Consider the following 27037-nt stretch of genomic DNA (forward strand, 5'->3'; position numbering starts at 1 on the left):
TGCAACTATTTCGTTGTAGAACGCACTAATGCTGTGCCTCAATTTATCGAAGGCATGGAGCGATACGATGTTCAGATCCAAAAGGGCATTATGGAATTGTTGGTTTATATCATGGCTGATTTGAATTTCGTGCCGTTGAAAGAACTGGCTGTTTTATCACTTCATTTTCAAAGTAACTCAAGCGGGAAGATGATTGCATTGATCTGCAGCTATTTAACGGAATTGCTCAAGACCAACAAGTTCTTTACTGTAGTACAAGAGGCAGGCCTCATTGACATTATGAGTTTGATGCTCTCGGATATTACAGACAAGATAAAAGCAAAGCAGCAAGATGAGTTCTTGGATCATGTTTTGCTTCATTTTGATCAAATCATAGATTGTTTAATTGCTATGACTTGTACACCTACCAATGTTAATCTCTTTCGTAAATCGTAAGTACTGTATTCCAACTGAAAATAGACTCATAAATATACTAGTTATCGTAGCAATCTGTTTGATTTGCTTCAATACCCTCAAACGCGTATAGGTGCATTACGTCTATTTGAGAACTTATCAAGCCACGCTTATGATCCATCCACAGCATCACCCACACTCGACAGTCAACCTGCTGTTGAGGTAGGTAACACATTTAGTCGTGTGATGGAAGCCATCCAGTTTATTCCTCGGGATGATCTTGGTTTTCGATTGGAAGTGCTTAAATCTATTCAACGTATCTTTAAAGCGCACACATCAACAAGAGATATCTTTCGTCGTGTAGGAGGCTATGTCAGTCTAGTATCCATGATTGTGGCTTTGGAAGGCGCTTTTGTCGAGCCTGAAAGATTCGTCAGGGAAGACACCGATCGAGAACAAGTTCAATCTAGAATTGTAGCTGTCATTCAGACCATCTTTTCTGTCCTTGCCGCCTCGATGCACCGTCATGAAGTGAACAAGAAATATTTTTTAAAAGATGTAGGCTATGGTTCATTGGAAAATGCGCTTGGTTTGACAGGTGCTTTTAACCCTGGCTGTGTTGCGCATCATATTTTTGGTATCTTGTTTGGATTTGCGATTGAAGATGAATCTGTTTATGATTTATTTGTACCCGAAGAACAGGGCGATTTAGCAACACTCACTGTTGATCTCATGCGAAAAATTGAAATGACACTCAAAAGACCAACGGTTAAAGTAGTCAATCCAGAAATTACACCTACTATCCTACGTCTTCAAGAAAAGATACTTGTGGTCGATGTACAATTATCGCGTGTAGTACTGAGTGCTATTTATGCCTTAGCACAAGCCAGTCGCCACAACCAAGTCAAAATGAACTCAAGTGGTTTGATACTCACACTCCTTAAGCGATCCTTCCCTGAAGACGGCAACAATACTTCACCTGAAAGAGATATCTTGATCGAAATCATCAAGAAGCTTATGAACATGGGCGTCAGTTTTGAAGAATTGCGATACATATTCAAGCAGTTCGATATAAACCACGATATTCAGAGCAGACCTAAACTGATGGACTTGGTACTGCAAGGTATCTCTCGTAGTCGATGGCCCAATTTTATTCAGTTTGATAAAAAGTCAAGTGCTTACTCTGTGCTGGAGATCCCTCAGCTGAACCATTTCCCACCTGCAAATCCAGGATACACTTTATTGTTTTGGGCCCATATTGAACGTCAAGACGATACGTCCAAATTGACCTTGTTTGGTGTATGGGATGAAGATCAATGTTTATTCGAAGTGTATGTGGACGCAAAGACCAAAATGCTTCATGTGTACAATATCTCCTCAAAGCAAGATGCAGTCTTTCGAGCATTTGAGTTTCAATTAGGGTTTTGGTATCACTTATCTATTGTACATTACAAGTCGAGATTGTCTGTCAAATCAAGTACCATGAATCTGTATGTCAATGGCGTCTTTATTGAGCAAATTGCCTGTGCCTATGTCCCTTATCCATCGGTTCCTACGAGCCCTTGGAAAGCCATCATTGGTACGCTGGATCAACCTACAAACACTTCAGTCGAGCTTGTATGGAATTTAGGTCCTATGTATCTTATCCTAGATACTTTGGAAAAAGAGACTATCATCCTGTTCTTTAATTTAGGTGCTCGCTACAAATCGTTGTTTCAAGACTCGCTTAAAAAGTTTCAGACCTATGAAGCCTCCTCCTCTTTATTTCTGACGCTGCGTAGTCTATCAAAAGCCACACCAAGTCGACGTAGTTCGACACAGTCTCAAAACTTGATGAATATGATGAAAGGTGTCAATTTTCAAACCATTCCCGAATCTAAAATTGCCATGGCTTTCTTTGCTTGCAATGCCTTAGCTGAAGGGCCTCGTACAGGCTTAACATTATCTGGTATGAGTAGCAGTACCATGTCTTTGATCTCTACCGGTGTAGACTATACCAATCTTGTTTTGAATTCGGCTATTCCTAAATTGGATTCAGCCATGTTTGTACCCAAAAGCATGGGCTATTTAGTAGGCAGTCCAATCATTGCCTATCCTTTTGGTCTAGATGAATCGATTTGGAAGATTGGTGGGTGTGCTATTGCTCTCAAATTGATTGAACGATCAGAGACATCAGAAGCTTTGTGTAAATCAACCGCCATTTTGTTTGAAATCATTCGTTATTCTTGGCGAAATTCAGAAGATATGGAACGATGCCATGGTTATGAAGTTTTAGCTTATTTGTTAAAGCAAAGGCGAGAATTAATCACAGTGGAATTGATTGAATTGTTGCTTGTATTTATTGGCAAGAATCCTCATGCACCAGAGTAAGAAATGATCAATATACCTTGAATTGAAATGTGTATACTTATTGTATCTATAGGGAATCCATCATCAATAACCCATTAGCTTATCGATTCGTCATCCTTAATTTTGAAATTTGGAAAAAGACATCAATTTCTGTTCAGAAAGCTCAGTTGGATCAATTTATTTTGTTTTTGAATACAAGTAAAATGAGAAACTTTAACTCAAGACGTCTTCCCAAAATTCGTAAGTAGAACGCAAAACAAGACTCGTACTGATACTTTTGTTTAGATCTTGTCAAAAAAGTCTTGCTGGCATTTAGAATGAACGTGTATGCTAAGGAACTTGTGCCTCATCTTGTCAATTCACTAAAAGCCATCATGTTGAGTAATTGGAGTACTGAAAGCATTCGAGCTGTAGCTACTTTCTTAGCCTCTACAGTCTCCAAAGGTAAAGCTGGATAAAGTAGCTACAAATTGAACTCACATTTTCTGCAGCGCCCTCTACATCTGCTACTGCGAAAGCACCTCGCCTTCTTGGTAGATCAGACAGTACACGATCCACTTCTTCCAGTATTTCATTTGATACAGAAGCTATACCTAACGAGCCTGATATGATAGCAGATGCCAAGTCATACAACAACGGCATAAATAATAAGGTTGTACAAATGCGTAACATTGTGCTTGAAATGCTTCATGACATTTTGTGTGACAAAGCCAACGGTCCTGATTACATCTACAAGTTCTCCATCACTATTACTAACAAATGGCCCTTGTTGTTTTTTACACGCAACCTTGATCCCTTCACAGTTGTTTTAGCAGCACGTATCTTTTCTCGTCTTTGTGTTACTCAAGGTCCTTCTTATGTACAGAAATTCCGTGTCTCTTCAGAAGGTTTTATTGTCTTGAAGACGTTATGGCCACACCATTGGAATTTATCCCAGTTGCAAGAGACTGCCATCTTGACAATGATGGGTATAGATATTGCAGATTATCCTCTTTATGATAACTTCCATATCAATCATTTGCGTAAATGTTTGAATGACAACAAAGACCTTACCAAGGCTGCTGTTCCTGATATGGTGCCTATTCTTGTTGCTATGTGGGATGAAGCACGTAAGGCTATCGAGACACCCGTCAACAAGTTCACACAGACACCTACTCTCGTTCGTCCCTCGACCCGTGCACGAAGTAACAGTGTGAATGTCAAGCCCTCCAAAGACAGGTCCAAAAGAGAAATGACAGCTGCCACACGCAACCAAATATCACGAACTTTTGATGATTTTATCCAACTGTTCAATGAAATGTACGAGCACAGGCCTTTGTTTAAAGAAGCCTGTAACAAGCAAGATGTGGTTGATTGTGTAATTCAAATCTTGTTCTCCTCTGTGTGTTATACGCACCATATGACAGCCGATGATGAACTGAATTCAAAAGATGTAGTGTTGAACAACTTTGATTTGGATTATTTGCACTCGCCTTCGTCTTCAGCCGCTGCATCGCCTGTAGACACTTCACCTTTTATTGATCGTTTTGGCAGAGTACTGGATGATGATGCAGTGTCGGTGGATAGTCTGACGACGGCAAGCAGTATTATTAAGCGGGGCGGTACTTCGGCACTGATGACAAAGACGTCGCCTCATGTATCAAAACGTAGCCAAGGTTTAATCACTCGTTTAAGGTAAGTTTATAGACATATGTTTAAGGTATCATCTGACAAGAGCATTAGATCTGCTTCATGGAGCCAGTCGACAGGATCGTCTTCACACATTAAATTACTGCAAAATTCAATGATGGATTCCTTATTGAACTTTGTCATTAATATCTGTATTCGATCTATTATTGATCCTCAAAACAAAAATCTGAATAGTCTTGCGGCTGTCTTTGCGGTTTGTAGTTTATAACACTAGAAAGTCAACTCATGTAGTCTAAACAATAGGGATTTCCTCCAAGCACACATGATCAACAATTACAGTTTGAAAGCTATCTATTAACCCATATTTCTCAAAGCTTAAAGAGCAGTTTCCAATTGGATATGGAGCTTATTTATGATCAACGTATCTTGATCAACATGGGTAAATTTGCACAAATAGCAGCAGACGCAGTGATACAAGGCCGATTTAAAGAGGGTGGCGCAGAACAAACATACGATCTCTTGGCTACTTTGTTAGAGTTATTGCACTCAGATGAGGTAGTCAATCGATATACGGCAAGTGACGCTTCTGTAATTACATTGTACCGTGCCTTTAATCGCATGATCTTGGTCAAAATTTCTGATTTAGAGCAAGGTGACCAAGATGCTTCAAAGACAGTTGCTTTTCTTGACTATTGTATCCATCATCAAAAGATTATTTTGAGCCCCAAGAATGCAGACATGGAGTTTTTGAGATGCTTTTGTTACCATTTGTATAGATATTTATTGGTCAATGACGAAAGAATCAGAGATGCAGCTGCAAATGTAAGTCTTGTTGTGGCTCTAAAAATGACTGACTTGATTATAGATGTGGAAATTATTGATTTTGCAAAAGCCTAATAACGTAGAGACTATTTTCAATATTCGAGTGAAAGGCATTGAATCTGAAGACTTGATTGATGGATTTAGGCAGATATTAGAAATGGTAAACATTTAATAGTCATGCTTTGATCTCACCAATGTTTGTAGGAACTTGAATCATTTTATAGATGGCTTGATTCCCGTAAGGTCGAGCTTAACATTCTGTTTAATGAGCATATCAGCAAAGCATGGGAAGTAACGATCGCTCAAGAACACAAATACAGCAAAGAGACTTTCAAAAACTACATTACCAGGCGTATCAACAAGCTCAAGAGGATACAAAAACGTGATGCTTACGAGCAAGAAATCATTGCAGAATACAATAGCAAGACACTCTTGTGGTCACAAAGCATTTATGATATTGAGATGAGCCGATTTACAAAAGCGCTTCAAGATTCGGATGGACATGAGAACTTTATTCAGAGTGAATGGGCACGTTTATCTGCAGATTTGCTACGTGAAAGAGCCATATGGGGTCCTGAAAAAGCAACTGATCTGAAATGGCGATTGGATTATACAGAGGGTCCTAATCGTATGCGAAAACGATTACAATCTATTCCACACACAGAATATGTTGCTTATAGGCCCAAGCAGACACCTGCTCCCAGCACAAAACAAAAGCCGACTACAAGCACTGCGAACAAACGGCTTTCTATTGCAAGAACAGACGAAGACATTGACAAAGAACTCACACAAGATCCTATCGAAAAGGAACAATCTTTGGATAACGACTCTTCATCTAATGAAAGTATTGGCCGAGAAAATGAACAGGAAGATGATGCACAGATTTCTTATGAAGAAGACAAGAATCGCAAAGTACTTCGTTTGCTAGATCAAGGTGATATGGTGCTTGATGTTTACAATGTGAGCCAAATTGCTGGACTTGATGCCTGCGAAGGCTTACTCTTGCTCTGCAAGAACAATATCTATTTAATCGACAATTTCTTTCAGCTTAGTGATGGCGAAGTGGTTGAAATTTGGGATGTACCTAAAGAAGAACGAGATCAGTACTTGCTTCTCGTAGCTCAAGCTGCAGGCATGGAAACCGAACCCTTTGTGAGCCCTTCAGGTGACTTGCATACTTGTAGAAAATGGGCCACTGCTGATTTACGTGATGTGTTTAAGCGTCGATTTTTGTTCAGAGATGTCGCCTTGGAAATGTTTTTCAATGATGGTCAAAATGCCTTGATCACGGTGTCTCTTTCAGAACGAGATGAACTTTACTCAAAGCTTGTGAGTCGGGTGCCTGTACATGAAGAATCGGGAGGCACTATTTTTGGACGCGAAAAAGAGGGCTACACAACTTCTGGCCTCAGCAATACGTTTCGATTATCGAGTTTGTTTGGTACCTCTACCTTACAGGATTTGACACAGCGCTGGGAACGCAGAGAAATCAGTAATTTCCAATATCTCATGTACCTAAATGCTATTGCTGGACGATCCTATAATGACCTAACTCAATACCCAGTATTTCCTTGGATTTTGGCAGACTATCGCAGTGAAGAGTTGGATTTGGAAAACCCGCAAACGTTTAGAGACCTTACTCGACCTATGGGTGCCCAAACAGCTGAAAGAAGAAAAGAATTTTCGGATCGTTATCGACAATGGGGAGAAACTGATGATCCTACGCCTGCATTCCACTATGGTACACATTACTCATCTGCTATGATTGTCTGTTCTTTCCTGATCCGTCTTGAACCCTTCACTCAGCACTATCTCAAATTACAAGGTGGTACATTTGATCATGCAGATAGACTGTTTGATTCTATTGGCAAGGCTTGGGACTCTGCTTCAGAAAAGAACATGGGCGATGTAAGAGAACTGATTCCGGAATTCTTTTACTTGCCAGAGTTTTTGAACAATGTGAACAAGTTTAATTTTGGTGTGAAACAAGGCACTGGAGAAGCAATCGATTCTATTGTTTTACCTCCTTGGGCGCATGGTGATCCCAAAATTTTTATTCAGCGCCATCGTGAGGTATGTATAGGATCAAAGGTTAGAATGGTTGTTCATCATTATTTGTAGGCACTTGAAAGTGATTTTGTTAGCACTCATTTACATCATTGGATTGACCTGATTTTTGGTTACAAACAACAAGGTCCACAGGCTATTGAAGCGTTGAACGTCTTTCATCATGTGTCTTATGAAGGCGCAGTTGATTTGGACTCTATTACTGATATTGTTGAAAAGACAGCTACAATTGGTATTATCAACAATTTTGGTCAAACACCTCGTCAATTATTTAGAAAACCTCATCCTTCCCGATCTCCTGCAGTAACAGACCTAATGAGTTTGGGCTATTATCAGTTCCAGAATCATTTGGATAAACTAATGCAATCTCTGTTGCCTTTGCGTGGTAAGTATTTGTTAAGAAAACAACAATAAGACTTATGATGGTATAGATATCAAGCAACAGATTCAGAGTATTGATTTGTACAACGACAAACTGGGCGTTACGTCATGTCAACAGCTTTTGATGCCCTCAGACGGATTCAAATACATTGAATGGGGCTTTAGCGACAACAGTTTGAGAGTATATTCAACAGATACAGGAAAAGTAAGAACAGGGTAGCCCTCGGATTGTCACTCATGCTATTTTTTAGCTTCTAAATGTGTTTGAAAATATGCATATTGGACATATCAGTACAGCTTGTTTCCCTGATTCCCGTACATTGGTTACTGGTGGTACAGACAATGTAAGTGTGCAACATGGACTCGTTGGAGTGAATAACAGGCACATGGTAGGTTGTGTGTATTTGGAAGATTGTGAATGAAAAGACAACCGATTTTGTCTTGTCAGAATGCCTCAAGGGTCACACTTCTGTTGTTACAACGATTGCAGCTTCAAAAACGTACAGCGTCTTGGTTAGTGGATCTGAAGTACGTCAAACAAAAATACAAGGGGCTGTATAACTTACAAAGCGATATATAGGATAAGACAGCTATCATATGGGACCTGAATCGGAAGCAATACGTCAGATCTTTAGAGGGTCATGAAAATGGTGTGCAGCTTATCAAGATTAACGATACTACGGTAAGATGTTGTATGATATGTAACCAGTCTCTAAGCAGCGTGTTAGGGCGATATCATCACTTGCTCAGGCCATGTAGTGCGCATTTGGACTATCAATGGTGATCTTTATCTAACAAAATCAGCCTGCCCTAGCTCAGAATCCATTTTATCCTGTCTTTATTATGAGGCAAGTATTATCCAACACATGACTTCATGTGAAGCTCACATTTCAATAATAGCACAAAATGGCCGAATGGTGCAATAAAGACTTGATTATCACAGGCCATCGCAAGGGACTTGTCAAGTTTTGGTATAAACAAGTTGAGACTGATCAAGCGACAGGAAAACACAAATGGACACTGTCCCTTGTACATCAACTTTGTCACAACAGTCGCGCAGAAAGTGAGGTAGATGAGTCAGATATTGTTTGTTTGTCGATGTCCACTTCAAGAAAGACGCTTTTTACTGGAAATAGACAAGGGCAAGTGAATGCGTTTGTGTTGCCTGATACCTCGGATACCTATCATTTACAAAAAGAGGATAAATGCAAAGAATGCATGACTTGCAGAAAGGTCTTTTCTGTACTAGAGCGTAAAAACCATTGCAGAACATGTGGAGGTAAGGAGAAATGACAATCTAAAGTTAACTAATCCACTCCTGATAGGTATTTTCTGTTTTGGTTGCATGTCTAATACCCTTCCTTTAAATTGCCCTGACAAATCAGCCAAGTTTTGTAAATCTTGTTATACACATTTGTTACCACTCTGTCAATAAATATCACAAGAACTTGTACATTTGCATAAAAGACACTTTTTTTATTATTAAATGCATATTCTAAAGCAGTCTAAATCTTTATAACTTATAAACTATTTACAAAAAAAGGTATCCCAAAGTTACTAGACTCTGATGGTTGATTTAGATGTCGACAGTGATGAGTTCAGGGGAAGCACCTTCATATACGACACGATAGACAGTTGTGAAGAGAGGGAAATCCTTTTCCATGTTTCTGGCCTTCAAGAATTGGTTGACTTCTTGTGCTGTCAAGGTACCTTGGAGCTTTTGACCGTTCAACAATTCAGCTTCCAATTGCTCAATAGGCTTGCCAGTTTGAACAAAAGCCTCAGCAACCTTACGGTTACGACCACCGTTACAAGTTGTGATCAAATCAGCAGCACCACATGATTCAAAGAATGTCTCAGTTTGCACAGCATCACCAAAGAAAGTTTGGCCAAACTTACGCATTTCCATAAGACCCAAACGAATAATAGCAGCCTTAGTGTTACTTCCGTGACCAAGGCCATCAGAGAAACCAGCTCCAACAGCAACAACGTTCTTAAGGGCACCGCAAAGTTGAACACCGACATGATCCTGAATGACATTGATACGGAAATAAGGAGTATCAAACAACTTCTTAAATACTAAACCATCTTCCAAGCTTTCACAACCAATAGTAGATTCACAGAACTTTTCCATAGCAACTTCGTTAGCAATGTTGGCACCACTCAAAGCAGCACAAGGAATACCAAGGACAAGAGAGATTTCTTCAGAGAAAAGACGAGTACCATCAGCAGTGATTTCGAGACCCTTGATGAGAGAAATAGCACGAGCATTGGGAGCAATATGTCCCTTCATTTGTTCACAAATACCATGGATGAATTGATGAGGAACAACAAAGACAAGAAGGGTAGCACCTTCACAAGCCTTGACGAGGTCAGGAATGGCAACGACGTGGTGAGGGAGTTCAATGCCCTTCAAATACTTGACATTTTCATGCTTCTCGTTGATAATTTCGGTCAAATTCTTACCATCAACTTGTTCTTCGTAGACCCATTGACGAACAGTAGTTTCAAAGACATCAGTGTGGCGAGCAGTGTTGGTACCTACGATCTTGGCGATAGCAGAACCCCAGTTACCGGAGCCAATAATAGCGACTTTTTCGAGAGCAGGCATGTTGTATATAATATAAGATCAAAAGAAATTATATGAAAAGTTTGACTATTTATATGTTTTTTAAAATTTTTTTATTCTATCAGAATTTACTCCGTCTGCGGGACCAAATCAATTTATGATAAACTAAAATGCAAAGGATCACATTTATTCATCTGAAGTTAAAAACCCAGAACATGTAAAAACTTGGATATGTCTCCTTTCTCAATGATCGTATCTAAAGTACAATCAAGTTGCAGATCTTTATTTAGATCTGTTATTTTCGAGTATATAGTTGATACACACACACCATTTGACTAGACATTGACACATCAACAGCCTCTATGACGTTTTCAAGTCGGATCGGAACATGAATTAAGGAGAAGAAGAAGGGACCGTGTATGAGCCAATAGTCTTGACATCATTGATTTCTTATCTGGTACATATCAAGGCAATTTGAATCTCGGTCTTTAAATCTTTTCGACGCCGTTCACCACATCAGGAACTATGGCTTAATAAATAAAATGTGCAGAAAATTCGTTTCCAAGTTTTTTTTATTCTGGCAGGTATCGCACTTTATCTATTACATTTTTGTACAATCTTGCCTATCAAAATCTGCATTAATCTAAATAAGCATTAATAAAATTAATTATCTATCGCTCTGCAGTGGATACCCGATATAATGATCTCTTTCAAATTTAGATGCCGCACCCAAAAGAGCAAAAAAGTTCTTTTAAGCTCTTAACTTATTATGATCAAAGTCAGAGAGCAGAAATCAATTACTCTCAGGTTTGTTAAAGACTCCCGCTAATTTCATGGAAAATCAGTTTTAAAGACAGACTTAGTGCCATTAAACTCTATTTAATACAATCTTCAGGAACGAGTCTATATTCTTCTATTGTTGAACTTTATCAGAAATACTAATATGGCGATTAACTTTAGTTTCATGCCAGTTTCGCTGTTAACGTTTGACAGCTTTATTAAGACATTCTCAAATTAGGCACTACAAATTGTTTATTATCTAATTGAACTAAAAAAAAATATTATTGAAACAAGATAAAAAAGAGATGCTTAAGCTGTTTTTTAAGATGCCGCAATCTAATGGATCGTAACCTTCCTTTCTGCTTCTTCAAATGGTCTGAGTTTAAGCTTCCTTTTTAGGTTCATCACCTTCGAATTTCTTCAAAGCCTTATCGGTATCGACAGGCTTGGCACCACCGAAAGGATCAGGCTTGCTGCTTGCAGATTTGGAAGCATTTGCAGCAGGGCTATCAACAGTACGAGGCTTCAAGTTGAGACGAGGACGTTCAGAGGGACGGTCTATAGAAACATAAGAATATACATCACAGATTGGTCATTGAAATTACCTCGGCTACCGAAACCACCACCATTACGACCCCAAGAATCGCCGCGACCACGACCACCAAAGCCGCCGCGGCCACTATCTCTGAATTCACGACGAGGAGCTTCAGGCAATTCAATGGGGCCGGTACGACGCCATGTATCAACATCAGTACGATCAGCAGCACGAGGAGGGCGATCGTTTTCACGGGCTATCAATAAGGGCTAAGCACAAAGCTATCTAAGCAAAGTTTTACTTACGAGGTTCGGCAATGTTGACACGAATACTACGACCATGAACATTTTCACCAGACAATTCCAAAGCACCCTTAAGTGAATCTAAATCATCAAATTCCACATAACCAAAGCCCTTGGATCTGTCGCTTTCACGGTCACGAACAAGACGAATGTTGGAAATATTCAAGTTGTTGAACAATTCACCTAAATCGTCTTCAGTAGATTCAAAAGCCAAGTTGGCAACATGAGCAGTGAAGGGAGGTCTGGTAGGAAGCTCAGCAGGAGCACGGGGAGCGCGCTCAGGACGATCGAAACCACCACGTTCTCTACGCTCAAAACCACCACGCTCACTGCGTTCAGGACGATCGAAACCGCCACGCTCTCTACGTTCAAATCCACCACGTTCTAAATGATGTTCAATAAGTTATGCATTGCAATTCGTTGTTACCTTGACGATCACCGCCATAGTTACGGTCTCCACGGTCGCGAGAAGCATAAGCATCGGATCTTTCTTCTCTGGCTGTTTGAAATAAGTTTTTTTTGTTTAACTAATTATGCAATTTTGAAAAATGTGATAAATTCTTTACCAGCAGCTATTTGAAAGAACAATAGAAAAATCGTATAAGTAAAAAAAGAGGAATAGCTCAAAATAAACACTTACGAGCAGAGGGAAGGTCAGCAACGTCGTCAGCCCAAGATGATCCACCAGTGGCTATTTATTGCTTTTAGCTAAAAAAAAAAAGATGGAAAGATCCAAAAACTTACTATCATCGGCTAAAAAGACAGACAAGGACATCTTTTGTGCTTTCTTCTTTCCGGCTAAAGCAAATAAACAGTATTATTAAAAGAGTCCATACTTCTTACGCTTATCGCTATGTTCCTAACTTACACATTTTTTTTATAAACAAAGGAAGTTTATACAAAGGAATAAAAAAAAACTTATTTTGACACAGGAAAAAAAAATTTCGGGCTGAGGTCTAAATTGAGATTCATCATTTTGGATTGCTTCCACTTGATAAGCTCAATTGAGTGATAGAAACGTCTGCTGAAAACGAAACCAATTAAGCCCATATATCTCTCAGTATATCATTGTATTTCTCTTTATCTTGAGTCCTTGATTGATGACTATCACTCATTTATTTCTTAAAACTTGCTTATGTGGCGTAATGGGACAAACAGTCACGAGAGATACTTAGTGCTGTACATATTGAGGCCTGGATCACTCAATTTGCATGAACACGAACATTTTGGGCACTTTGAGCAAATTAAGATAAAAAACAAAGCACTATCACATACAACTATGAGTGATCTCTTACAATGTATTCAATGAGCTTTCAAAGACTTATTGTAAGCATTTTGATTTGAAGCGAGAGTGCAAAATAGTAATTTTCTCTTTTTTGTTTTCTGCTATCAGAGATTCAAATTGCTTCTAGTCGATCAGAAAAAATGCTCAAGCAATTATTATAGAGTCTTTAAGCCAATAGATGTCTTTGAATATGTCCATGCTCGCTTCATCTTTAGGAAGGGTAGTAAAAGCCAAATTTTGATTTCACTGACGGACTTTAAATTGGTACATCATCTTTAGATTCATTTTTTGAAAAATTTGGAATCGTCCCCTTCCACCCTGTTAGCCATTTTCCCTACTTTTTAGGACTCATTTTGGACATTGTCCCTTACCGCCGCTGTGAGAAATGTGGTGGATTGATACATAAACTATAAGCTGCCTACAAAGATACGTATGAATCGCTTCTTGCCTGAACGATTTCCAACTCCTTTATGCCAAATTTGTGGTCTTTATACTGAAAATGACAACCATATGCTCTTTTTATGCCCTCCAAAAACACATTTTTGGAAAGAGCTTATATTTGAATTTTTATGGCCAACCACTACTGTTGATGATATCATACAAGCATTCCGATATATGAACTTCTATTCTATTCGTTATACTCAGAATAGTGAGTTAGCTGCTCAAAAAATAGTATTCCAAGGCATGGATCAAATTTGGAAAGCCCATTGAAATACTATCTTCAATGAAATTCCGTTTAATCCAATTCTACTTCTTTCATCCACTCGTGCTTCTCTCAATTCACTGAATGACAAGAAACACTTGCACAAACGTTTATAGTTAATTATCTTATGTATTCTCCCTTTGTATCTCTTAAATTGCGGCCAGCTCTTGACAGACTTTAGTCATAGTCTACGTGGAGCAAAAAATAAAAACCTTTAGAAAAAAAATTTGGAATCGAAAATAAGTTATTGTCTAAAAGTGCATAAAAACAAAGAGCTATCAAAATGTGCCAATACCAAAAGTTGTAGCCATTTACAAGACGTATCGAATGATGTAAAGAAGATGGTGTTTTTATATATAGGATGATAAGTGATTGCTCAAAATCCGTTTTTGCAGGCCTTTTTGAAGCAATTGCCAGATAAAAGCATTGCTAAATAGGAGGTGCCTTCTCCGTTCCTCGGTTTTTCTTTCTGATAAATGACTAAGGAACCCATTTATATAATAACTAAGCGCGTCTTTAGTCTTTGACTAGACTCAAATAATCTTTACGTTCATACACAAAGAAAAACAGGACTTCGGGAACGAAGGAGCTCCGGTACGCAAAAAGTCTTTCACATTGAAACTACGACACTTTTTTTTTGTGAGAAAAGGTGTATTTTTTCCTTCCTTTTTCTTCTTCTTTAAGAAAATGACGAACTCTTTATCAGCGCATCCAGAAGGAAGTCAACCTACAAGTGTTTCACCACCTTTACAAGAAAAAAAAGATCTGACCGAAAATATCATGGCAGAACCTGATATGGAGGAATCTTACAAACAATTAAAACGTAAAATCAAGGAAATTACAGAAGTAAGCCCAAAAAAAAAGTTGTATCGATAAACCAACTCATTTTCTACAGTTAAACATGGCTATGAATAGAGATTATTTTCATGCAAAAAAGAAGATTCGTACCTTGACTTTTGAGAGAGAGTAAGGCAATGTGTGTGTATGTGTGAGCTTATTACTGACCCCCCCCTCTCTTCCTCTTCTAGTCTCTTGTTAGACAGCATCAGTAAATTAGAAAACACAAACAAATTGACCGATGAAGATAGCGATAGTGATCTTTATAGCGATATTTCTGACTCAGAGGATGATATAGAAGGTAAGACATCCATAAGACCCATACATTTACTTACATAAACCACAGCTTCCACGGGCGCCAAATCTAAGATTCTAAAGAAATTGGCGTTCAGACCTTCTAGCACGACACTACACCGTAGTCAGCCCACAACTAGTTTAGCCAACACAACAGCCATGTCTCTTCCACCAACGATACATGAACCTGCACCTGCACCTGCACCACACAAACGATCTCGATCAGCAAAGATCACCGTTAAGACGCGTCGAGTTCAACCTATTGAACGTGAAGCAGACGGAAGACCTAAACTTCCTCAACAGATTGGTGTTTTAACTGTACATAATTTGGGTACTATTGTCACGGATCGACCTAACTTTCATAACGAAAGATACATCTTCCCGGTTGGATATACAGTGAGCAGGTAAAAACAAACAAAAAAAAATACAAGGTCATCTAAACATCCTTTTTTTGCATTAGAACGTATCCTAGTATGGTTGATCCCAACAGTAACACTATCATTACGTCTACTATTGTGGATGATGGCAGTGATTGTCCTCGTTTCCATGTGACAGCTGCTGATATGCCCGATGAACCCATCATTGCCAATTCAGCAACTGGTGCTTGGACAGTCGTTGTTCGTCGATCTAATGAGATCCGTAACCGTGATCACTCTAACTCAGCCTCAGGGCCTGATTATTATGGCTTCAAACATCCCACCATTGCCAATTTGATTCAAGATTTACCAGGTGCAAAAGATTTAAAGCAATATGTCTGGCAAAACTTTGAAGAGATGGAACCTAGAGCTGCCAAAGGTGTCATGGCTGCTGCAGAGAAAAAGAGAGGCAATTTAGAACAAATGGGGAATGCAAATAGAAAAATATTGCCTATTAAAGGTGAAGTTGTCTTTGTCGATGAACTTGGTGAAAACGAAATTCCTGAAGAAGATGAAATTGTGGCTAGCGATAGAGAAGAATAATCATATGGATAGTTTTATTTCTTTTAGGATGATAATAAAACAAGGTTAAATGTCAAAAGCTAAATGAACATCGCCATGGCTAGTTTGTACAGTCAAATCACCTTTTGCTGTACCTCTTCTTGTACCACGTTTAGTAAAAGATTGGTTTTCTTCATAGTCGATATATTCTTCATTTTCAATGATTATGTCTGTGGAAGGTGTTGTGCTCAGTAAGAAATGACCTTCAAATTCACTTGGCTATAATAACATAAGTTCAGGTTAGGTAGAGAATAGGCTTACCATATGTAGATTGACTGGACCATTGCTATTGATCACATTGACTTGATTGTTCTTGACCCCTGTCACTCCAAAAGAGATAGGTGCATTGGACGTCTTGACTACGACACGAAATTTGGCCATAATATAATTGACCTGAATGTCGCTATTGGCATTCTGAATAGAGACGCTATTTGCCTCTATCTTGTTGAGTCCAATCAGTCGATTTGCATTTTCAACTTGAACAGAATTATCTGCTTTCAATAGACCAAAGGCTTCTATATCCCCATTGACATTGTTGACATGGATAGTTCTTTTGGCTACTGCATTATCTATTAAAGAAATCTGTCCGTTGGAATTTTTCATGTAAATACTATCTCTAGCAAACAGCGTCCCTAATGTCTTTATATGACCATTGGTTGTCTTTAAGTTCAAAGACTCGCCAGACCAATGATTAAGCGTTATATCGGCATTAGATGTCTGTATGTCAACGACTTGTATCTCTTTGACAAAGGGCTGTTGGATATCGATATCTAGATTGTTCACTGCTAAACGCACAAGGCTTGCACCATACGGCAATCGAACCTCAAGCTCAACGCTGACACAATCATCAGTGTTTTGTCTTTGAGGCATCTGTATCATAAGGCGAGTCAGATCGTCCCTTACTTGCTCAATAGTGTATGTTGCTTGATTTTGTAACTGAGGCGAAAGTAACACGCTAGAAAAAACCTGGCCTCCATGACGATCTTGTAAAGGAATCACTGTAATATGTCCACCAGAAACAAATCCTTTGACGACAACCTCAACACTGTCTATAAACTCAATGATTCTTGGCAGATCTTGCCAAGACTGAGCAGGACTTGGGCAAACGTCTCGAAAAGGAGGCGAAGGCGAAGTGTCAAACCAATAACTCCATTTGAAAATAGCAAGTAGTAACAAACAAGCAATGGCAAAATATTTACAACATGAACGATGACAGCAGCTTGAATACCGTTTGGGCTGAGAAACTAATCAAGGAATAAGGTTAAATTACAAAACAAACAACTCACAGGAAGGATTTTGCTGTCTTGGCGTAAAAGATGAACCTAATAAACCAGTTTGGTCTTGTTGGGAAAAATCAGCGCTGTTCCTGACGGAGCCATAACCTGACCCGTTTGAATCCATGCTTTGCTTTACAGCAGCAGAAGAGTAGGGTGGAGGAGGAAGTCCTGGTGTCAAATCAGATGAAGAGGCTTCATCTGGCTTATGAATGGTTTTATCGCTATCATAATCTTTATTTTTTGTTCAGTGAACTGGTGATAAAAACAATACCATGATAAATACCAGCTTGATTGTAAAATGATTTAGGATTACTCGAAGACATAAAGAAAGAAAGAAAGAAAATGCGTTACGGTCTAAAAAAAAGGAGTCTCCTTTTTAACATGATGCAATTGTTTTGTTTATTTAAAAATGTAGAATTGCAGACGCATTTGTTGTTTTGATGTGAATTTCAATATCTGTTTTCGACCGTCCATAATTGCCTTCTTTTAATTTCGTGTCGTGCTTCATAAACTGCAAGTGTTCTGTAGATCTACTAACCACTTGTGCCTCTGTACTTGAACTCACATGAAAATAACCACTAAAATTGCTTGGTACATAAACGTTGATAGGCGCATTTGTCGTCTGAATCTCTATTTTACTAAATTGACTCCTGATATCACTGATATGTACTTGTACTGGTGAATTTGTACTCTTAACAGAAAGCTTGGATCCGATCGATACATTTTCTACAATAACAGGAGCATTTTTAGTCTCAAGGTCAACACTGTCTGCTTCAATAGACGTATGAAGTTGAATAGGAGCATTTGTGAGTGATACTTTTAGATCTCGGGTAACAATAGAATCGCCATAAACAACAAAAGCCCCATTTTTTGTCTTTGCTTGAATTGTCTGTCTCGACGAAAGAGAGCCATCAATAACAATTGTACCTTGAGCTGCTTCCAAACAAATGAATTCAGAGGCTGTCAGGGACCCATGAACACGAATGCCACTATTAGTTGTTTTGAGAGAGCAGGAATTGCCAACCCAACTGTCAAGGTTGATAGGCTGATTTGTCTTTTCCATTTTGATATCTTGATCTGAATGTCCACTAGTGTTACTGGTAGCGCTGCTACAAGCAGGATCTGCCTTTGATTTTCTTTTTGTTTCTCTTCTTTTTTGTTTAATTTCTTGCCTAAGATCTCTTCGTTCTTGTCTGTATTCACGTTTTATTTCTCGTCTTGATTCCTTCAAACGTTGCTTTTCTCCTTTTCTCTCTAAATAATCGTTGACAAAACTATTCACATAGTCCATAGCCATTTTACCAGAATGAGCAATAGCAGCCTGTCCTGATCCATGGGTCACTTGAGTAGTCGTTGAAGTAATACCATTGACTATATTTCCAGCCAAACCAAGTACACTTTCGACTAGACCTGGAGCTTGCTGTCTTTTTTCCTGATCCATTGATCTCTGCAGACTTTCTAGTACGGGTGCTTCGTGAGAATAATGTTGCTGTGAATATGTGGGTAGTTGAGAAGAAGAAGAAGAAGCATTATTGTCAGTAGGTGTATATGGAGGAGGTAAATCGCTATGAAACCAAATGAGATGGGTAAGCAAAGAATGATTTACTTACAGAGGCTCTTTTTGCTTTCTTGGGTCGGAGGGCATGTTTGTATGTAGAGAGAGAAAGAGAGAGAGAATAAGATGATTTATATTTTATACATGTAAAATTATGCTGTACTTTTTGGGCGTAAATTCGCCGAATATTTCCACTGATTGGCTAATATGCATAACCAAGCCACTATAAACAAAAAAGTACTGCCAAGATTGATTTAATGCCAAGACACGCCTTAGCATTCAAAGCATGGACGGATGTAGATGAATGAAGCATTTATTTTTTTCCAATGCATTTTCACAACACTTTTTCTTCTCATTAGAAAAAAAATAGAACAGAGAATATGAACTGAATTCTGCATAATGCTTTATTTTTTTTCCAATGGATACGGAATCGGATGAATTACAAGTAACACAAGTTGCTCAATATAGATTTAGATATCCATTACGTAACCCATACATGTAGTCAAAAGTGAATATCTATCAGTAAGCTTTTTAGAGTAAACTGACTCGTTTTTTTTATGAACGAAGCATTAAGCAAAGTGTTGATTAATCATTCCATTGAAAAGTTGAACCAAGTGCCTTGATTTTCTGCAAGGATTAAACGTAATTTCTTGCAAGTCAAGTAAACACTCGTATTATAACGATCAACGATACAACAGACCACGCCTTTTTTTTTCTTGTATGACAAAGCTTATGTAGGTTGCCAAAACACAGTAAATCCGAGTGAATAAAAAGGGAAAAAGCGTGACGTTATTAGCATAGCTTTTATCCGTAAACCATAGTTATTTTCCCGCATTTTTTTTTCCTTCTTTCCTTTAAATACAAAAAAAAAAAATAGGCAATATGGAACCTACTTCAAATATGCCTTGTTCTGCTCTGACTGATGCTTTAACTGCATTGGCCGATAATACTTCACCTGAAAGAAGACACTCAACTGTAAAAACTATCCCTCGTTCTCAACAAGCTTCTTATTTAACAGATACGGCTGACGCTGTTAGAGAAGTAGCAAGAAAGTTAGGTAAAAAGCAATAACAATGACCATCTTTCATTTGATGAACAAATCGATATAGGAAAAACTCGCTTGAAATGGGAAAACCCTAAATCCGTTATGATTATCACTAAACCTGGAGACTGTTCACTTATCAAAATGACACGAGAGATGGCGTTGTATTTAATAGAAACACCAAGATATGGCAAGGATAGTGGAATTTGCTGGCAAGTACATGTTTGTTTGTATGACTCGTTGCTGACAAAGCTAATTTCAGCTATGTGGATGAGAAACTTAAAAACTCTAAACGGTTCAATTACCACAAAATCCTTGAAAAACACCCCATTGCTGAAGAAAAACTCAAGTTCTGGACACCAGAATTATGTGCCTTAAAGCCCAAATCATTTGATTTGATTATTACCGTGAGTTTTGTATAAAGCTAAACATATGTTAACATTTAACTAGCTGGGTGGTGATGGCACAGTACTGTTTTCTTCTTGGTTATTTCAAAATTACATACCACCTGTCATTCCATTTCATTTAGGCTCACTTGGTTTCTTAACTCCTTTCGATTTTGATCGCTACCAATTACATATTCGAAATGCGATTGAACGTGGTGTTCGTATCAATTTGCGAGGTCGATTGACTTGTACTGTCTATCGAAGTGTACCTAATCCAGACTGTAAATCACCTGAATCACAACTAAGAAATGTAGTACGAGACCCTATTACAGGCAAATTTACCATAGGTGGTTGGTGTCAAGAACTAAAGAAACAAAGACGGAAAAAGAAGTTTGGCGAAGTAGACGGTGATGATGTGGATGATGAAGGCGAATGCGAGTCTGTAGAAAAGACACATATTCCAATGGGAGAAGAACGACAAGTACCTTGCTTTACTACGGTACCTGTTGAAAAATACCATGTCATTAATGATTTGGTTGTCGATCGCGGACCAAGTCCTTATGTGAGCTTGTTAGAGCTATTTGGTGATGATAAGCATTTAACTACAGTACAAGCAGATGGTTTAGCCATTTCTACGCCTACAGGTAGCACAGCCTACTCGGTAAGATAAACAGAATTTGTCCAAATGTAGTATTTATGATCTGAATTAGCTTTCAGCAGGTGGTTCGCTTACACACCCTGATATTCATGCTATTCTAATTACACCTATCTGTCCCCATACGCTCTCTTTTAGACCCACTCTAGTTCCTGACTCTATGGAATTGCGTATATGTGTTCCTTTTAATTCAAGAAATACTGCCTGGGCTAGCTTTGATGGTCGTGGAAGAGTAGAACTTAAACGTAAGTTACAATGCGTTCATACTCGACATGTTTCTTATCTTTTTATAGAGGGTGATCACATCAAAGTAACTGCTTCGCGATATCCATTCCCAACTGTCTGTAAGGAGGACCAAGCAACAGATTGGTTCAATTCACTTCAAAACTGTCTTCATTGGAACAAACGAGAGCGTCAGAAATCATTTGCTGTTGTAGAATCACATCGTAACAATAACAAGAATCTTTCTGCCTCAAGCAGAAGCAATAGTAGCCAACACCTATCTCATTCTCCCCGCACAAGTTCTGGCCATGTATCGCGCTCTGGTGGTCATTCACCACCTCAACTTTCACCTCCAAGCAATGGTAATCGAAAATCGTCTGCCTCTTCTTCTGTTGCTTCTTCCTCTTCTGATATAGGACAAGATGAAGTGTTTGGCATGTTTTATGATGACGATTCTGGCAGTGATCATTACCACGGCACTAGCCGTCGTCGTAGTAGTGTTATGTTAGATCAATCAAGTGCCTCTAGTACAAATGAATCTTCAGATGACAGTGATGAGGATACCGACTATTCGCCTGACGGTTTTACTGGCTGGACTGATGAAGAAATTGTTAAATCCCGGTACATGGCCAACATCTCTAAAGAACTAGAAAAGGTGTCTATCAAGCATGTTAGTCAATAAAAAATTCTATTTATAATTTGAATAACTTTATTACACAAAACAGGGTTAAGAAAAAATTTTCTTGTGTAAACAAACAAAAATAGGATCAAGCTATATACAAAATCAGATATACAAAAGCCTGTGAGGAGAATACAAGAAAAGCGAGTCGACTATGGCGCGTATGTGAGTGTAAATAATATATTATAGGGAGGTAATGTCAAGGAGAGAACAATAAGAGAGAAAGAATTAAAATTAGTAAGAGGTATAGAAATTAAAAGGTAAATGTAGGATGTGATGTTGAGGGTGTTGTAATAGGCACCAAATAATCGTTTACACTATCATCTTCATCTGTTTCATCTTCATCACTACCAACTCTGTGCCTGACATGATTGGTTGAAAGCTTGGTAAAAAAGAGTGGACCACCCATACACACGCTTGTGTTTACAGTCAATTTTGGTTTCTTTCTTTTGTCAATACTAGGTGTTGTAGGTGTTTCAATATCTGGACTGCTGGATTCTGAATCAGTTGGAGAAGGGGGATTTCTAAGGACAAACTAGGCTTGTTTTTGGGTATTGTATTAGCCAGAATAGCAGGGTTGATTTTGTATTGAATTGGAAAAGAAAATATAGATCCACGGTCATAATCCATGGCCGAATATGTATCGATAATGACAACATGGTCTACATCAAACCTGACTGTCTTTTCACATCTTTTTCTCTTGCGACTGACGTGTTCTTTTATTAAGCAAGGTTGCATTTCTTTTTAGTGGTTTTGAAGATGGTATGTACAATGAAAGGAAACAAAACAAGAAAAAAGTAGAAAATCTTGAAATCATTGTTTATTTATATCAAAATGAAAAATACAGATTCAAACACCGCCGAATGTTGTTGTTATTTATAAATCTTCTTAATCTTATTTCTGTAGTCCTAAATCCTATATATAGACAACTCTTTAATGAGTCCAGAACGAGCAGTAGAAAATAACTTGAATTAAGCAAGATAATTGAATGAATTTAGCACAGAAGTATGTAGAAAATACTAAGAATAGAATTATATACTAAAAACATTCGAAAAAGCTTGTTTTCAATACACTCTAGGAAAAAAGGAGCAGCCAAAAAAACAGAAGATTGTACATTACTTTTTATGGTATCCAGTGATTTGATTTTAACAAGCTAAAAATAATCTATTTGGACTTGGCATTTTATCTCCAAAGCTATGTTTAGTAGAGCACATATACTATTTCCAGAAATCTATACTGTAGTCTTCTTCCAAGAGAGAAAGTGATAAACGTGCGATTAACAATGAGAATTCTTTGTTTCATTGTGTAATACGAAGTTTGTTACTTTTTTGCTTGCATAAAAATCAAGGTTCATGAGCATATGACCAAAGCTAAAATATGGAGCACAGATAATAAATGATAATGAAATGTCATTAAGATCAATACCAGATGAGCTTTATTTTTGATAAATATTCAACTATTTACTCTTGTTTTTATTCACAAGAAGTTCTGCGTAATCTTTAATTTGGTCCATTTCCTCATCTTTAACAGGACCAACACGCTGGATTGTTTGTCTTAGGTAATCAACATAGCTTTCTATATCTGTATTGGGTGAAGAGACAGAAGCAGGAACAGGAACATTTAGTGCTAAAAAAACTTCGGCGACTTTTTGCTTAAAGTAATTTAGCTTCTTGATTTCTTCTCGTAGTCTATTTAATTCTACAAGAGGACTGTTTTTGTTAGGCTGCTGCGGCGATGGTTGCTGAATTTGTGATTGCTGTTGTAATTGTTGTTGTCTACGAAGATGGTCATCAAGAGTAGAAGGTGAAGGGTTTGGGTTACTAAATGGTCTTTTGATTTCATTTAATAAGCTTGGTATTAACTCTAAATCTGGTTTCTTGAACCGGTCTCGATAAGACAATCCTTCAGATCTTTGCTGGTTGGTATTAGAGACACTATTGGTGTTACTGATGTTGTTATTGCTGTTGCTATTATTGTTGTTGTTGTTGCTATTGCTGTTGTTGTTGTTTAATGAGATGCCTAATGTAGAGTTCTTTCTATAAGTTGCAAGATTGTTTGTATTTTTAGGCTTCTTATTGTTTGAGGTGCCCATATCATCGTCATCTGAACTGTCTTCAATATGTGTGCGTCGCTTGGAAGGAATTTCTTTTTTTAATGGTTTGGTAATGCTTGCTGAGGCTGAAGCAGCAATAAGCTTATTGGACGATAATGCTAGTTTCTTTTTAGGTGCCATAAACAAAGGATTTCTGTTTTTCTTATCTTCAGGCTCTACTTCTTCCTCTTCATCTTCGTCATCATTATCCTCGTGATCTTGATCGCTTTCGTCCTCCTCCTCATTGTCTTCATCTTCTTCTGTTTCCTCTTCAGTTTCTTCTTCGCTCTCATCATCTGAAATGTTTCTTTTACGAAGACGCCTACTTTTGTTTTTTGTTTTTATTTGATGTTTTGAACATCGAGGTGAATAATCGTCAGGAACCACCGCAGCCGCTTTAAGAATTCCTTTATCAATAGCACACGTGACATGAAAGCGACTATATACATATGAGTAAATCTGTGATTGTGTATAAATACCATTACGTTAGGCAATTGGGTTCTTCACATTGAATACATAGACCCTGTTTCTTTGGACAATAAACACATTTCTGATTGTTGTTAGTTAAGTAAAGCATTCGTGTGTATACTTACATGTAAACCTAATTCTGATTCCTTGACAGTGTAGGGTTCTGTTTTGTCAGGCACCAATTTGTTCCACATGGCGCAAACAATATGCATGTATTTTCCTGGAACGTCTGTTGGTTTTAATGCTCCATCTCTGGTTGTACAACAAACGACATTCTAACAACAAAACAGGGTGAGTTTGTGCTTACGTATTTAGAATACTTACTGTTGTTTTCTTTTTCACCTTGTTTAGACAACTTTGGCAATACCAGTCACCTTCAGGGACTTCTTTAAGATGATAGCATCCTAAATTTAAATTTTAATATTAGATTTCATTGTTACATTCACTCTTTGCTTACGCTTATGAACAGGCATATTGCATTCTAACAACATATTAGTTATTAATTTTTTTGTACTTGTTGCACTTACTTTGGTTTTCTAAATTAGTTTTATCATCACCATCACAGTAAATAATGGGATTTTCATTCGTGGATTTGGTTCCTTTACATACAACGCATGCATCCTGTAACAATATTAAAATCAGCACATCAAAGTCATTGTTTCATGCTCTTCTTACTCCTTCGTATGGCATGTTTAGATCTAGGAAAAGATGGCATTATTAATCCAAGTTTGCTATTTTGCATAATAATCATTTTTTTTTTACCTCTTGTATATTAGCTGAACTTTTTATTTTCTGGCTCGTTATTAAATAAACAAGAGAGGGGAGAAAGAAAATTTAGAGAAATTGAATGACTTTTCTTAAAAATCCTGTGTTTTGTACAGATATAAAAAGGTACAATTTTTTTGTGTTAAAAAAATAAAGAGAAAGAGAGAGAAAAGAGAAAGATAATAGAGTGGCGTTTACAATTTTTTTCTCTCTTTCTCTTTGCTGATTAAAAGGGCGAATTTTTTTCTTTAGTCACACAGTGACGTAGAATGGACTTTTTTATTCAACAAACTCTCGAAAACTTGATCTAGAGAAGATACAAAGTGGTAGTCCTCCATTGTATAGCTCAAGATATCATGAATTAATTGGGAAAGTACTCGAAACTTTAAAAAGTTTATAAGCCCATCTGGTTTTTTAGTTGCATTGCCTTCTATGAAAAACGTCAAATCCTTCAAGACGATTGGAAAAAAGGGTATACAAGGAGATTTGGCTGCTTTTCTGAATGCATGCCGATAGTAGCTCATGTTGTTACATACATTCAAGTATTTGAATAAATTTTTAAATGTGACAATATCTCGATTTGGTAATAAGCAGGTCTGTTGCCAGTCCCTTCCACTAAACTCTTCTAGCTGTGTCAGTCCCATCGTTATCACCATGCATGTGTGGAAATTGTTCCAGCTCAAACAAAGCTAAGAAATATTAGATAGGTTGTCTCAAGCAGTGCTTACCTTAGCTATTTCCATGATTTTTCGCAGTGTAGCTCTTCTCTGTTTACTGTGTAATTCGTGTAAAGTGACTTGCTCGAGGACCCATTTACTGAGTTTATTCGCTCTTTCGGTCATCAAAGCAATGTTATCCGTCTTGTTTTCTGTTTTAGAAAAAAACATGGCCAGATAATCTTGTGCTGTAATGCATTTCAGAATATAATAATCAACCAATGTCAAACGTTTTGCAGCATCTTTTGAATTCATATATAATATGTCTGTCAAATTATTATAAAAAGTAAGACGAGTATTCTTTTTTAGCTTTAAGTCAGTATCATATGATACAAGCTTCTATTAAGAGATAGTTAGTAAATCACTCAGCTTTCTTGATTTGTACCTGCTCGTCCAAGGCTTTTTTTACCATGCTTGCCTCCGCTTTGTAACCAGAACGACTCACATCGCCGTGCAAAAAAGCTTCGAGTCTAGCCATCAAAACAGGGTTGCTTTTAAAGTCTTGAAACTGTAGCTTGATCCAGCGCAAGATAACATTAAGAACTCTAGTATACATTTCTAGCTCTTGATCACATACGTAACATATAAATAAAACAAGATGAGCCTTACTTGACTTGAATACAACATTGCCACCTATCAAAATAATACATATCGTCCGGTAAGGCTTCCAAATGAAATCTCGCCATCAAGTTCTCCAGTAACTCGAGCGAATCTGTAAAAAACAAATGACAGAGAATATACGTATCAATATAGTCAAAGTCTTGAGCCGATTCATCAGCCAACTTGATAAACAGTTTTTCTAAGGTGCCGGCTACAACCTGTAGCCTTTTTGAAGCTATTTCCATCACAAGTACATCCTGACCATTCTCAGATATGTGGAGCCTTGATCCCTCTTTACCTTTATGTTTGACATTCTGAAGTATATCGTCGTGTGTGCTGATAGACTGTAGTTTGCCTATTGCGTTTACAAGCGATAATAAGGAAGGCTGACGTTTTAATTCAAAAGAACTGTTTTTCTTGAGGCTTCTGTGTTTTTCTAAAGGTTGATTCCAGAGATGAAAGAAAGAAGTATATTCTTGCTCGCTTTTCTGCTTCATCGTATGATGCTCCCTTTTGATAAACACAGGTTCTGCATGTTCCTTTTGAATCAAAGTAAGACCTTTTTCAAATGAGGTTGAGGTAGTGATAGAAGATGATATAAAGCAGCCAGAATCGGATCCTTCAAAATCGATTTCTTCTGCTCTAATTGTCATATTT

General features: G+C 37.8%; 12 protein-coding genes across 12 annotated transcripts; 5 read left to right on the top strand and 7 right to left on the bottom strand.

Moving 5' to 3' along the window:
* Positions 1 to 639: 639 nt before the first annotated feature.
* B0P05DRAFT_578225 (uncharacterized protein) lies at positions 640 to 3200 on the top strand (the record flags this gene model as incomplete). Its single annotated transcript, XM_051581842.1, has 5 exons — positions 640 to 1755; positions 1777 to 1870; positions 2045 to 2759; positions 2816 to 2982; positions 3028 to 3200. 5 exons carry the CDS (start codon positions 640 to 642, stop codon positions 3198 to 3200), a joined length of 2265 nt encoding a protein of 754 aa, XP_051436778.1.
* A 224-nt stretch (positions 3201 to 3424) lies between these two features.
* Positions 3425 to 7861, top strand: B0P05DRAFT_466121 (uncharacterized protein; the record flags this gene model as incomplete). The annotated part of the gene is made up of 7 exons (XM_051574309.1): positions 3425 to 4416; positions 4465 to 4624; positions 4675 to 5193; positions 5237 to 5353; positions 5398 to 7266; positions 7315 to 7645; positions 7776 to 7861. The coding sequence occupies 7 exons, from the start codon at positions 3425 to 3427 to the stop codon at positions 7859 to 7861; spliced, it is 4074 nt and encodes a 1357-aa protein (XP_051436779.1).
* A 686-nt stretch (positions 7862 to 8547) lies between these two features.
* On the top strand, positions 8548 to 8934 carry B0P05DRAFT_570017 (uncharacterized protein; the record flags this gene model as incomplete). Its single annotated transcript, XM_051581287.1, has 1 exon — positions 8548 to 8934. One exon carries the CDS (start codon positions 8548 to 8550, stop codon positions 8932 to 8934), a length of 387 nt encoding a protein of 128 aa, XP_051436780.1.
* Positions 8935 to 9102: 168 nt separating this feature from the next.
* B0P05DRAFT_533847 (glycerol-3-phosphate dehydrogenase [NAD+]) lies at positions 9103 to 10259 on the bottom strand. Its single transcript, XM_051577254.1, has one exon. The coding sequence runs from the start codon at positions 10250 to 10252 to the stop codon at positions 9218 to 9220; it is 1035 nt and encodes a 344-aa protein (XP_051436781.1). The 5' UTR covers positions 10253 to 10259; the 3' UTR covers positions 9103 to 9217.
* A 1113-nt stretch (positions 10260 to 11372) lies between these two features.
* On the bottom strand, positions 11373 to 12602 carry B0P05DRAFT_585338 (uncharacterized protein; the record flags this gene model as incomplete). Its single annotated transcript, XM_051582429.1, has 7 exons — positions 11373 to 11548; positions 11596 to 11781; positions 11831 to 12211; positions 12255 to 12326; positions 12394 to 12399; positions 12468 to 12518; positions 12572 to 12602. 7 exons carry the CDS (start codon positions 12600 to 12602, stop codon positions 11373 to 11375), a joined length of 903 nt encoding a protein of 300 aa, XP_051436782.1.
* A 1886-nt stretch (positions 12603 to 14488) lies between these two features.
* B0P05DRAFT_533855 (F/Y-rich N-terminus-domain-containing protein) lies at positions 14489 to 15911 on the top strand. Its single transcript, XM_051577255.1, has 5 exons — positions 14489 to 14661; positions 14711 to 14781; positions 14844 to 14953; positions 14999 to 15350; positions 15407 to 15911. Exons 1-5 carry the CDS (start codon positions 14503 to 14505, stop codon positions 15903 to 15905), a joined length of 1191 nt encoding a protein of 396 aa, XP_051436783.1. The 5' UTR covers positions 14489 to 14502; the 3' UTR covers positions 15906 to 15911.
* On the bottom strand, positions 15912 to 17674 carry B0P05DRAFT_533859 (uncharacterized protein; the record flags this gene model as incomplete). Its single annotated transcript, XM_051577256.1, has 3 exons — positions 15912 to 16142; positions 16185 to 16894; positions 17668 to 17674. The coding sequence occupies 3 exons, from the start codon at positions 17672 to 17674 to the stop codon at positions 15951 to 15953; spliced, it is 909 nt and encodes a 302-aa protein (XP_051436784.1). The 3' UTR covers positions 15912 to 15950.
* Positions 17557 to 18891, bottom strand: B0P05DRAFT_533862 (uncharacterized protein; the record flags this gene model as incomplete). Its single annotated transcript, XM_051577257.1, has 2 exons — positions 18811 to 18891; positions 17557 to 18765 (listed from the first exon to the last, which is right to left on the bottom strand). Coding segments are annotated over exons 1-2 (827 nt in total), but the record flags the coding sequence as incomplete, so codon positions are not given.
* A 726-nt stretch (positions 18892 to 19617) lies between these two features.
* Positions 19618 to 21782, top strand: B0P05DRAFT_533867 (ATP-NAD kinase-like domain-containing protein). The gene is made up of 5 exons (XM_051577258.1): positions 19618 to 20009; positions 20060 to 20204; positions 20248 to 20844; positions 20894 to 21083; positions 21132 to 21782. Exons 1-5 carry the CDS (start codon positions 19903 to 19905, stop codon positions 21740 to 21742), a joined length of 1650 nt encoding a protein of 549 aa, XP_051436786.1. The 5' UTR covers positions 19618 to 19902; the 3' UTR covers positions 21743 to 21782.
* On the bottom strand, positions 21663 to 22517 carry B0P05DRAFT_533870 (uncharacterized protein). The gene is made up of 3 exons (XM_051577259.1): positions 22276 to 22517; positions 21777 to 22237; positions 21663 to 21719 (listed from the first exon to the last, which is right to left on the bottom strand). Exons 1-2 carry the CDS (start codon positions 22475 to 22477, stop codon positions 21993 to 21995), a joined length of 447 nt encoding a protein of 148 aa, XP_051436787.1. The 5' UTR covers positions 22478 to 22517; the 3' UTR covers positions 21663 to 21719; positions 21777 to 21992.
* Positions 22518 to 23149: 632 nt separating this feature from the next.
* On the bottom strand, positions 23150 to 25242 carry B0P05DRAFT_595288 (PHD-zinc-finger like domain-containing protein). Its single transcript, XM_051583105.1, has 8 exons — positions 25062 to 25242; positions 24975 to 24997; positions 24827 to 24920; positions 24757 to 24780; positions 24624 to 24703; positions 24425 to 24574; positions 24317 to 24381; positions 23150 to 24270 (listed from the first exon to the last, which is right to left on the bottom strand). The coding sequence occupies exons 2-8, from the start codon at positions 24987 to 24989 to the stop codon at positions 23196 to 23198; spliced, it is 1503 nt and encodes a 500-aa protein (XP_051436788.1). The 5' UTR covers positions 24990 to 24997; positions 25062 to 25242; the 3' UTR covers positions 23150 to 23195.
* A 70-nt stretch (positions 25243 to 25312) lies between these two features.
* B0P05DRAFT_466357 (ras guanine nucleotide exchange factor domain-containing protein) lies at positions 25313 to 26877 on the bottom strand (the record flags this gene model as incomplete). Its single annotated transcript, XM_051574325.1, has 5 exons — positions 25313 to 25638; positions 25681 to 25753; positions 25793 to 26119; positions 26166 to 26325; positions 26414 to 26877. The coding sequence occupies 5 exons, from the start codon at positions 26875 to 26877 to the stop codon at positions 25313 to 25315; spliced, it is 1350 nt and encodes a 449-aa protein (XP_051436789.1).
* Positions 26878 to 27037: the final 160 nt, after the last annotated feature.

The sequence above is a fragment of the Gilbertella persicaria genome (assembly GCF_025201335.1).
Source record: "Gilbertella persicaria strain CBS 190.32 chromosome Unknown B0P05scaffold_11, whole genome shotgun sequence".
Lineage (NCBI taxonomy): Eukaryota > Fungi > Mucoromycota > Mucoromycetes > Mucorales > Choanephoraceae > Gilbertella > Gilbertella persicaria.

Coding starts and splice junctions, on each gene's coding strand:
- B0P05DRAFT_533847 (XM_051577254.1), bottom strand. CDS start 10,252: ATGCCTGCTCTCGAAAAAGTCGCTATTATTGGCTCCGGTAACTGGGGT.
- B0P05DRAFT_533855 (XM_051577255.1), top strand. CDS start 14,503: ATGACGAACTCTTTATCAGCGCATCCAGAAGGAAGTCAACCTACAAGT. Junction 14,662..14,710: donor AAATCAAGGAAATTACAGAA/GTAAGCCCAAAA, acceptor CATTTTCTACAG/TTAAACATGGCTATGAATAG. Junction 15,351..15,406: donor GTTGGATATACAGTGAGCAG/GTAAAAACAAAC, acceptor TTTTTGCATTAG/AACGTATCCTAGTATGGTTG.
- B0P05DRAFT_533867 (XM_051577258.1), top strand. CDS start 19,903: ATGATTATCACTAAACCTGGAGACTGTTCACTTATCAAAATGACACGA. Junction 20,010..20,059: donor AAGGATAGTGGAATTTGCTG/GCAAGTACATGT, acceptor AGCTAATTTCAG/CTATGTGGATGAGAAACTTA. Junction 20,845..20,893: donor CAGGTAGCACAGCCTACTCG/GTAAGATAAACA, acceptor GATCTGAATTAG/CTTTCAGCAGGTGGTTCGCT.
- B0P05DRAFT_533870 (XM_051577259.1), bottom strand. CDS start 22,477: ATGCAACCTTGCTTAATAAAAGAACACGTCAGTCGCAAGAGAAAAAGA. Junction 22,238..22,275: donor AATACCCAAAAACAAGCCTA/GTTTGTCCTTAG, acceptor CAACTGATTCAG/AATCCAGCAGTCCAGATATT.
- B0P05DRAFT_595288 (XM_051583105.1), bottom strand. Junction 24,781..24,826: donor AACTAATTTAGAAAACCAAA/GTAAGTGCAACA, acceptor ATATGTTGTTAG/AATGCAATATGCCTGTTCAT. Junction 24,575..24,623: donor AGGTGAAAAAGAAAACAACA/GTAAGTATTCTA, acceptor TTTTGTTGTTAG/AATGTCGTTTGTTGTACAAC.